Source organism: Citrus clementina, unplaced genomic scaffold (genome assembly GCF_000493195.1).
Source record: "Citrus clementina cultivar Clemenules unplaced genomic scaffold, Citrus_clementina_v1.0 scaffold_1, whole genome shotgun sequence".
In the NCBI taxonomy this organism is placed as follows: domain Eukaryota; kingdom Viridiplantae; phylum Streptophyta; class Magnoliopsida; order Sapindales; family Rutaceae; genus Citrus; species Citrus x clementina.
This window is the reverse complement of record NW_006263303.1, coordinates 11,923,982-11,934,846: the sequence shown is the minus strand read 5'-3', so window position 1 is coordinate 11,934,846 and position 10,865 is coordinate 11,923,982. Positions and strand designations below refer to the sequence as shown.

At 36.9% G+C, this 10,865-nt stretch overlaps 1 protein-coding gene across 2 annotated transcripts; it reads right to left on the bottom strand.

Annotated features, from left to right (window-relative positions):
- Positions 1-1,119: 1,119 nt before the first annotated feature.
- On the bottom strand, positions 1,120-2,853 carry LOC18053770 (growth-regulating factor 6). 2 transcript variants are annotated; one of them, XM_024178157.1, is made up of 5 exons: positions 2,503-2,853; positions 2,072-2,393; positions 1,879-1,948; positions 1,498-1,785; positions 1,120-1,361 (listed from the first exon to the last, which is right to left on the bottom strand). In XM_024178157.1, exons 1-4 carry the CDS (start codon positions 2,714-2,716, stop codon positions 1,516-1,518), a joined length of 876 nt encoding a protein of 291 aa, XP_024033925.1. In that variant the 5' UTR covers positions 2,717-2,853; the 3' UTR covers positions 1,120-1,361; positions 1,498-1,515. The 2 variants fall into 2 exon arrangements, with proteins under 2 accessions (XP_024033925.1, XP_006451560.1); XM_006451497.2 differs by having other exon boundaries at positions 1,498-1,948.
- Between the last annotated feature and the right edge of the window lie 8,012 nt (positions 2,854-10,865).

Sequence of the window (10,865 nt, the reverse complement as noted above, 5' to 3'; positions counted from 1 at the left end):
GTTTGTTTGTTTTGTGTTGTGCCACATTAAATATTACGTTTAGTGTTCTAATTTATGATATATAAGGTGCGTTTGGTATTGAAGTTGGACAACTGTAACTTAATAACTACAGCACTAAAGTGTTTGGTAAACACTAACTGCTGTAGCTTGTAAGTTATGTTTATATAATTTTTCACTTGTATAATGAAAAATCTATTATACGTTTAATAATTTTGTCAAAATTATTATTTAAAATTTATATTTACTACATATTATTAACTTTTATTTAATAGTTACAGCTTTTTTTTTACAGCAGTTGTAACTTAAAAGTTACAGTACCTCAATCTCAAACGGGACCATAATGTTGATAAATAATTTTACAAGATTAACATATCAATGATGTTACTTTTATGTTTTGCATTGGGTGAGGATTGAGTAATGACCGATAATGTTGCGTAAAGCTCCCAATTTATACTTGCATCCGATGACTCTACTGTGTAGCAACTCAAGTTTAGATAACACAAAAAGTGTTAAATTAGCAAATACTCAAGAAACACAACCCCCCCCCCCCCCAATCTATCATATGTTTAATAATTTTATCAAAATTATAATTTATTTATATTTACTATATATTATTAACTTTTATTTAATAGTTATAATTTTTTTTCTACAACGGTTGTCGCTTCAAAATTACAACACCTCAATCTTAAATGGGACCATAACGTTGATAAATAATGTTACAAGATTAACATATCAATAATGTTACTTTTATGTTTTGCATAGGGTGAGGATTGAGTAATGACCGATAATATTGCATAAAGCTATAATTTACCCCAAAATAGTAATAATTGGATGGATATTCCCAATTTATACTTGCATAGGCGACTCAAGTGTGTAGCAACTCAAGTTCAGATAACACAAAAAGTGTTAAATTAGCAAATACTCGGGAAACACAAGGTCCCCCCGGCGCCACCCCCCCTCCCCCCAGACCATTTATAATGCAATAAGCAGAAGGTTGAGTATTAGTGTCAAACATATATGAGCTCTAAAGTGATGTGGAATAAAATAGATTTTAAACCATAAGAAACCCTGAAGATAATACATCAATGTGAAATAAAATAGATTTTAAACAGTCATTCGCAATCTATTTATGAGCTCTAAAGTGATGTGGAAGGAACACAACCAAGAAAGCATTTCACATTGAAATCTTTCATTAAGCACGCGTAGTGGATTCTTCACCAATTTTTGCAACGTACATACATAAAATTTAGAAATGAAAATAAAGAGAGACTAGAACAAAAATTTAGAAAAACATTGACAGTCCTTGGATGTGAACACCACCAAGTGCAATATTTTTTGGACATGAATTAGTGGCCCGCCACCTGAAAGATCAACCATCAAAGCAAAATAACATCAAGTAGAAAAAAAAAAGGAAAATTAGTATGAACTATTGAAGTAAATGATGATCAATTTATTTGAAAGCAAAACTTGGGAAGTGAAAAAAACTTAATAAACAACCTTTGTGAAACTTAATCATCATGGAGCTCTTGAACTGAAGATGGGAAAGTCATGTGAAGAGGGAATGGAAATCGATAGGCTGGTTGTTGAAAGTGATGCATTTTTTGATGATTTATCATCCAAGTCAAGCCATGAATCTCTGGATTTTGGTGGCCATTCATCAAAGAAGCGATGAACAGTCTTTTGCGGAATTTCTTCTGGCTGCTTGTCTTGTTGTTTTGGTTTATTATCAGCACAGCTTTTAAGCTGCAAGTCAGAGTAGTCACTTTGTAGGCCAGAGAAGCTCCTCTGTTTTGATGAAGAAGAAGAACAAGAGGAACTCATAGTCAGTGGAGTAAGTTGCCAAGAATCATCCATAGATACAGCAGAGAAGCTTCTTACTTTTCCTGATGGTTCCGAGAAGAAAGCATGCTCATCAACCTCCTCTTTAGGCCCATAAACATACCTGCTTCTATTTTGTTGACAACAAGGGGCAAAAAACATAGAGAGAGAGAGAGAACTCATCAACAAGATTTTATTTGATTAAATGTGACCTGATTGGAAAAGAAAAAGGCAAAAAGTCCCCAGAAACTACCTCAAATCAGTATTGCTCTGGGAACCAGAACCAGAACCAGAACCAGAGTCCAAAACCAAATGAGTTAAGTTGAAACTTTCTTGATGCTTTGCACTAGAATAAAACAAAGCCGAGGATGACTTATTGGCTGTACAAGTAGAAGTATTAAGTTCCACAGGCTTTCTTGAACGGTTTTTGCCTCTATGCATGTGCCTCTCACAGTACTTAGAATCTGGATATGCTTCTTTTGAGCATCTCCATTTCTTGCCATCTGTTCTTCTACACCTCCCTGGTTCTGGGTCTATTTTTCTCCCTAAACCAACTTGAAAACAGTTCCATTCAACTGAAAAAATTTACACAAAAAAAATCCAATCAGAAAATTGGAAAAAAATAAAAAGTGTTAGATTAACAACTCAATTCAAAATATCCACAGAGCTAGAGAGAGGATGCACCATGTTGATGTTGATGTGTAAAGTGCTTTGCTGCTGAGGGAGGAGATCTGTCAAAGTAGTAGCTTCTCTTTATTGTGAAGAGGAGATCAGGAGGGACGGGGATGCCTGAGACCATGTACTTGAAGATTAGAGCTTGATGTTCAAGCTCTTGCCACTGAGATGCCGTGAAGGGAAATCTGTTTATTGCACTCATATTATGATTACCATTATTCATTGTTAACAAACAAAAAGGAAAGCAAGTGCACACACAGACACAATGCTAGAGTTGAAAGAGTCAGTTTCAGTGTAAGCAATTTTGATGAGAAATGGTCATTTACAACATTACATTACCAATTTACAACATTACTTTACCGGTCAGTAGTCACTAAACACAAGAGAAAGAGTAGGTAAGTAGAGTAGTAGGTATATTTATTTGAGGGACCATTGGCCTGCAGAATCTCCTGCACCTAGATAAAACCAACGGTTCTGATTACTGTGCTACCCTGCTCATATTATGACTGCACTCTGCACACCTGTCGGTAGCTTCTGGTCCTGCACCTAAGCAGCTCCTGTCTCTGACATCTCTACGGAAACCCATAAACTAAAGGGTAGTGGATTGGAAAAGACTGTGAAATAGCTGAGTAAAAGGGGGAAAGTATTAATATTTAGGCAAACTCTATCTTACATGTACGTAAGATACATGCCTCTCATATGAATAGTATATATGTGGGACTCATACACTATTCATGTGAGAGGCATGTATCTTACATACATGTAAGATAGGGGATCCCTAATATTTAATATTAATATCTCTTATTAATTTCAGATTGTTTTAACTTTTGAACTTTGCCATTTGGTATCTCTTTCTCAACACAATATCTGCTCTGCCCTCGGATAAAACTTTGTACGGTTCGATGCTTTTACACTTGTTCATTCACTCTTTTACTTTTTCTGTCCCTTTAACTCAGAGCAGAACACAGACTCCCCAGTGCCGTCCACTAATTATTTGACCTTTTGCAATTTGAGAAATTGAGAAAGCGAAAGATATGACTCTTTTACTCTCGTAAGATTTTGGATTCATGAATTTTCTTGAAATTTTACTAATTAAAATTTAAGTGGTGATTGATGATTATTGATATATGGATAAAAATATAAAAATATAAAAATGATACGTAATAAATTTATCACATGTAGTAAAAAGTAATCTAATAATTTAAATCTACGTTGTAGTGATGACAAATTATTATTTAAATTAATTTAATTTGTTCACTTATCACAATCAATAATTATATATGGGTGGAGTTATTTTAATTATCTTTTTTACTTAAAATTTTAATACAAATTTTGAACAATTGGATATTAATCAATCTTATTCCTACCTTTTTTACTTGAAATCCAACGACCCCGAATAATTTCCTGACGCCCTATACATATTCCTTTAATGAGAAAATCATCATTTTAACAAATTGAAAATGCTGTTAACAAATAAAAAAACTTAATACACTAACAGTAAAAAAACCATAGTCTCTAATATATATCTTCATTTTGTTAAAATAATGATGCCACTAACAGACAGAAAACATAGTTTCTAATATAATGAAATATGTGTTATACGCGCGCACACACACACACATTCTTGATTTGCTAAAAAGGTCTGTAAGGCTAATCAATCTCTATCATCTTGATGCAATGGATTCCCCAAAGCCACTAAACTGCTCTCGCATCCTAGCTTCAACTTTTGCTTTGAGCGCAAAGCAGCTTGCTAAGATCAAATGTGATATCCCAACCTTTAAAATTAGGGATAAGTTAACAAACAATAAAATACAAACTCCAATACAATGTATTTTATCTTGTAGTGTATTGAAATTTATTTATTTTTCCTTTTAGTTCATTTCTAATTTTAATATGGTCAGGAATTCCTGATTGAAACCCCCCCCCCACACACATATATATATATATATGCACACACATACATACATACAGAGTTATGTTCCAATCAGAGATCTCATACTTAATTAAAGTAAGTGTTGAGAACTGGTGAATGTATATTGATACAAGGTAATATTGTCATTTTATGATTCATGTCTCACTAACATTTTCACTTTTACGTGTTTAAATTCTCTAAGCTTTTATTATGTGCGTTTTATTATAATTTAAGTATTTTAAGGATAATTTGGTCATTTCATGACTAACGAGAAGTCAGACAGCGAAACAGATGGCATTTTTTAACTCCAAATGGTCGAACATCTTAGGAGCATAAAAGGGTATTTTGGTATTGTTCATGTATACGATACATTTCACAAGTACAGCACTGCTCACATATACGATACGATGATGTGGCAACATCCTATTGGACCAATGATGTGGCATTGACTGATTATGTAGCGTTGACTAATGATGTGGCGTTGACCGATGATGTGGCAGGATTTTATTGGACTAAAATACTAATGCGGCGTTGACTGATGACGTGGCCGCATCTTATTGGACCGAAATGCTGATGTGGTTCTAACCAATCAAAGCTTACCACGTTGCGCAATTCTAAGCATCCGAATTGTTTCCATCCGATGGCCATAATTTACCCATTGTATCTATAAATAGGGGGCTCCCCGCTAATTTGACACCCCTGAATCCATTCTTGAGCTCCATTTTTTATAATTCTCTCTCCATATTGTATTTCCTACATATTTTAATAAAATTACCATTTTACCTCTAGTTCAAATTATGAGTACCTAGTTTAGTTTCAATTAGTTTCAAGTTTGGATTGAAGATGAAGTCTCAACATGATCCGTGGACTTAATTAGGTAAGTTTATTTTCTTTTACTCTATGATTTATGTGGTTGTTTTGACTCATTGTCAACAAACAGCATATCATGTCCAGATTTTGCACTGTATACTGGTTCCCTAGTGAAGGATCGTTACTGTTTGGTATAATGAGCACTTAGCACCATATTAATTAGAGAGAAAATTTCCCTTTAGTATTTTATGGATCTTCTTGACTTAGTGTTGACAGAGAGTGTATTTAAGCTACTAGTGGATGGTTTTTCCATGTTGTCGATAGAAGGATTATTATCGTCTGACACAGCGTGTTCTTGACCCCACACTTAGTAAACAATCATTACCTCTGGCACACTGAGCATTTGATACCGTATTTATTAGAGTGAGGATTATGAGGAGGCGGAAATATCCCCTCATGAATTAATTGGAACTAAAAAGGAAATATTAGACCCATGGTAAATATTGAGTGTGAATCCAGAAACTCGAGCATTTTATTTGCATTGTTTTAATTCTTTAATTTATTCTCGTTATTTTATTTCAAATCTTAAGATAAAAAAATTCACTTTCAACCAACTCACATATACACTTAGAAAATTAACCGTACACGTAATTAAATCTACCTTCTCGTGGGATCGACACTTGTCACCACAAAATTTATTTTACAATATATTTGTGCATTTGCGAGTACAATAAAATTTGCACAACAATAAGAGATTCCCTAAAAGATAAGAAAAATATACACAACAATACAATATATTTGAATGTGTATTTTTCTTGTCCTCTACTTTATTCATTATATGACTCATTATCTGGAAAATGTTCCCTTAATTTAATAGGGTAAGAGCTAATCTAAAAGACATAAAAGCATAAGTTTCAATACAATTATATATACTAATGAGGATGCCCTAAGTTATTAAAATAAAAAATAATCTACAAAAGATATATAAAAAAAAAAAAAAACACAGACACCCCCCAACGCATGCATTAACGTGTGCGTTTTGTTCGTTTTTTAATTTATCTCATAAATTAATAAATTAAGGGATCCCTTATTATATATGTGTGTGTGAATAATTTTTTAATGAGGGATTCTTTAATTTTTTTAAAGTAATAGTTAAGTTAAATGATAAAAAAGTTACCTACTTCATTACACTAAATAAGGCATAAACTAAAAGACAAGTAAAACACATGCTGTAGTATATTTAATATGGCTTATTTTCACAGGCCGCTCAAATTTGCCGCAAACAGAGGCTAAATTGGTGCGCACGAGTACACTTAGTAAAAGTTCGTCTAAAGGCAGGATGCGCTCAGTAGCATGGTGTGCTCAGCAATGGGCCGCCTTATACAACTAGCAAGCTGTGGTGCGCTTAGCAAGCAGACAGCCCACATACAACCAAGCTTGCCCTGATTCTAAAATTATATACAACTTGTAAATAGTGAGATTTTTAGGCAACTTGCACACTTTCTAGGAAGCATCTAGACCTAGCCTAGCAACTCTTAAATAAGAGGTGCCACCTTCCATTTTGCACACCACCACACACCACCGCACCACACACAAAACACACGTAATACAAGCAACTCAAGCATTCTTGTAAAAAGCTCTCTTGTATATTCTCTTTTGTGAGTAATATAATTATCTTTGGTCATCTTGCTCTTTCTTCTCTCTAGCCTTTCTGCAATCATCTTGTTAGGCTAGTTTGAGAAGTTCAATAGGCTTACTTAGCAACTTTCGTGCTAGAAGTTATCTAAGTGTCGCATGGGTTGCTGTGCAATATACTCATCCTGTGACAAGTGGTATCAGAGCTAAGGTTTGCACCCACACAATCTAGCTCACAAGCAATGGCCAATTCTCCTACACACATCACAAGAGGGTGTTGTTGGTATTGATTCACTTGAGCAAAACCGTGGCCAGGAGGAGGGATGCACCCAAGCTAAGTCCCATAATAAGTTTATGGTCACTTCCATCAATATCTTGGAGTCTCGCATCGCTACGCTCGAAACATCTATGCTCGCTGTTCAAGACACCCTCGAAAGTCTGGAGGTAAGGGTTAACAATCTCGGAGCCAAGTATAGCGAATTTATGATAGCCACCAAGGCCCTATTTGAAGACCTAGCTGTCTCTTCCTCCAAAGGGAGTTTTGCGCATTACATGATGAGTTGCTCAAAAGTATATGGCTTTGTTCAAAGCGAGCTACGAGCGATCCGTGCAGAGGCTGACGAAGTCCGCTCGGATTGGGCTTGGCACAAGTGCACACTCTTCGCTACTCGACTTCTATAAATGATGGATGCCGTACCGACGTGCCAAAGCCTGACACTTACAATGGTGCATGCAACGCCACTGTCGTAGACAACTTTCTCTTCGGGCTAGAGCAATACTTCGATGCCTTGGTGTTCGAGATGAGGCATCAAAAGTAGGCATCACACCTACATTCCTTTGAGGTGCCACACAAATATAGTAGCGGTGGAAGCATGGTGAGATGGGCAAGGGTATATGTGCCATCATACATATGCTGAGTTCTAACAAGAACTTCGAAAGCACTTTGCCCCAAGAAATACAGAGAAGGAGGCAAGTATGCGCCTTCATTGGCTCAAGCAAAAGGGTTAGCGTTCGCGATTACATCAATGACTTCGCTACCCTTATACTTGAGATAATCGACATGTCCGATAAGGATTCTCTCTTCTACTTTCAAGATGGCCTAAGAATTGGGCCAAGGTGGAACTCGATAGGTGTGGTGCTCAAACTCTCGATTACGCCATTGCCATTGCGGAATCACTCATCGATTACTTCGTCCAACCTAAAAACAAGAGGCTTAACCAAGGTAAAGGTGAGAAGAGGGCCGGTTAGGGTAGAAAAAGTCTACTAGTGACAAGAGCGAGCAAAGTAAATCTAAGAAAGAGCCGCCCAAGTCTCAAAGCCCATGCTTCATATGTAATGGCTATCATTTGGTACGTGACTGTCCAGAGAAGAAGTTTCTTAATACCCTTGCTGCATAGCTCAAGGGCCACTCCACATAATGAACGGAGGAACCCTGACCCAACACCTAACATGGGTTCTCTCCAATGCCTTGGTGTGCTCAAGAGCCACCCACATGGCATGGAATTCTTCAATCAAGTCCATGTCTTCTTAAGCATCATTGATGGGAGTATGACATGCATGGTACCCGCCGAGCATTCCAAGACTGCAGAGAAAACCCTCTTCACCATATAATTTAAGAAGGCTTTCAAGAAGGACCCAAACTTCTTAGTTTTCATCCAGGAGTTAAATGATGGAGAAGATTGCGGAGACTCACCGAGCCAAGTCCCTCCGCTCATCTAAGAAGTCCTTAATGAATTCAAGGACATCATGCCTTTAAAGCTTCCAAAGAAGCTCCAATCTAGACGTGAGGTGGATCATGAAATTAAGTTGGAACAAGGCGTAAAACCACTAGACTTGGCGCCCTACAGCCTGATGCCACCCAAACTTAAGAATTTACATAAAAAAGTCATTAAAGAGTGCTAGGACTCAAAGTGGGCTGCCCACCCTGGAGCAGGGTGCACGATCGCATTAGTCCAAGACTTGTACTTTTAGCCACACATGCAGGACAATATTGAGGCCTATGTGTGGACTTGCCTTGTGCCAACAAGACAAGATCGATCACTAACTTCTTGCATGATTTTTGGAGCCCTTGCCGCTAGCATAAAGGCCATGAGAGAATGTTACCATGGATTTTATCTCAGCCTTACTAAAGTTCGGAGGGTACAGAAGCATTATGGTAGTTGTCAATCGCTATAGTAAGTATGCAACTTTCATCACCACATCTACGGATTATAAAGTAAATGAAACTGCTCGCCTCTTCATCAAACACATCGTGAAGCTATAGAGAGTTTCAAAGAATATCGTGAGTGATTGGGACTTGCCATTCACTAATTACTTTTGGATGAAGCTCTTCAAGTCATTGGAAATGGACGTCTAGTTCTCGACAAGCTTCCACCCACAAATCGATGGGTAGACCAAGCGCATCAACAACTTTCTCGAGATGTATTTGAGTCATTATGTGAGTGTTCAACAACAAGATTGGGTAAAGTTATTAGATGTCGTCCAATTGTCGTACAATATTTAATGAAGTGGGGTTACAAGAAAGAGTCTATTTGATATTATCATGAGATTCCAGCCCATGATGCCTAATGCCATAGCGTCGACATATGAAAGAAAAAGCCCAGCGGCTCACAAGCTCAGTCGCAAATGGCACGAAGAAGCGGACATCATGCTAGTATACCTCGACAAAGCCGCACGGAGAATGAAGAAATGGGCTGACTTAAGGAGTAGCCACGTTGAGTACGTGGAAAGCGACCAAGTCATGATCAAGCTCTTATCCCAATAGTTCAAGACTTTGTAAAAAGTCTAGACTTTGAGTCCAAGGTGAGTCAAAACGTGCCTCAATAGCCACTGTCATTGCATATGATAAGAATATGGAGTACATCCTCGTCGATCGAGTAACTCGAAGAAGGCGCATACCAGCCTACAATGAGTACATGGTGAAGTGGAGGAACCTCTCCAAGAGCGAAGCCACTTGGGAACGCGAAGAATACCTATGACAATTCACAGAGCACATCATAAGATACAAGTACAATAATGAAATAAGGATGTCAAGAGCATAGGTGGGTGAGGAATGTCACAAGTTGCTCAAATTTATTGCAAACGGAGGCTAAATTGGCGCGCACAGGTATGTTAGTAAAAGTTTGCTGAAAGGTAGGATGTGCTCAGCAAAAAAGTGTGTTCAGTAATAGACCGCCTCACAACTAGCACGTCACGGTGCGCTTAGTAAACAGACAACCCACATACAACAAAGCCCAGCCTAATTCTAGAATTTTATACAACTTGTAAATAGCTAGATTTTTAAGCAACTTGCACACTTGCAGATATAGACCTAGGCTAACAACTTCATAAATAGGGGATGCCACCCTCCATTTTGCACACCACCACACGCCACTGCACCATATGCATAAGACACCTAGCACAAGCAACTCAAGCACTCTTGTAAAAAACTTTCTTGTATATTCTCTTTTAAGAGTAATAAAATTATCTTTGGCCATATTGATCTTTCTTCTCTCTAACCTTTCCGCAATCATCTTATTTGGCTATCTTGAGAAGTTCAATAGGTTTACTTAGCAACTTCGTACTAAAAGTTTTCTAAGTGTCATACGGATGCTGCACAACATACTCATCCTATGACATTATGTTATTTTAAGAGTTTTTGGGCTTCTTAAAGATCAATGTCACTGCATCATTTACTAAACAAGTGATTTCATTATCCTCTTTTCTAGCAAAACCACCAATCAGATCCATCGTTAACCATTGATCATTAGAGCAGATTCTTAAAATACCTATATCTATAGTTGTGGCAGTAGACACATGATTCGGTAATACACCTATTTATCCACTATTAATAGATAAAATGATTTCTTCACTTTTAAATCCTAAACAATTTGATTAGGGTTTAGTACACAAGGATTTAAGGCCTTTTCGTCAAATTACTCTCTATTTTCTAAGTTTATATAGTTTTCTTGTCATTAAACTTATACCTTACTTCCTTCTTTAAGAAAGTGAGAATGCCATTAAAATAAAAAAAAGT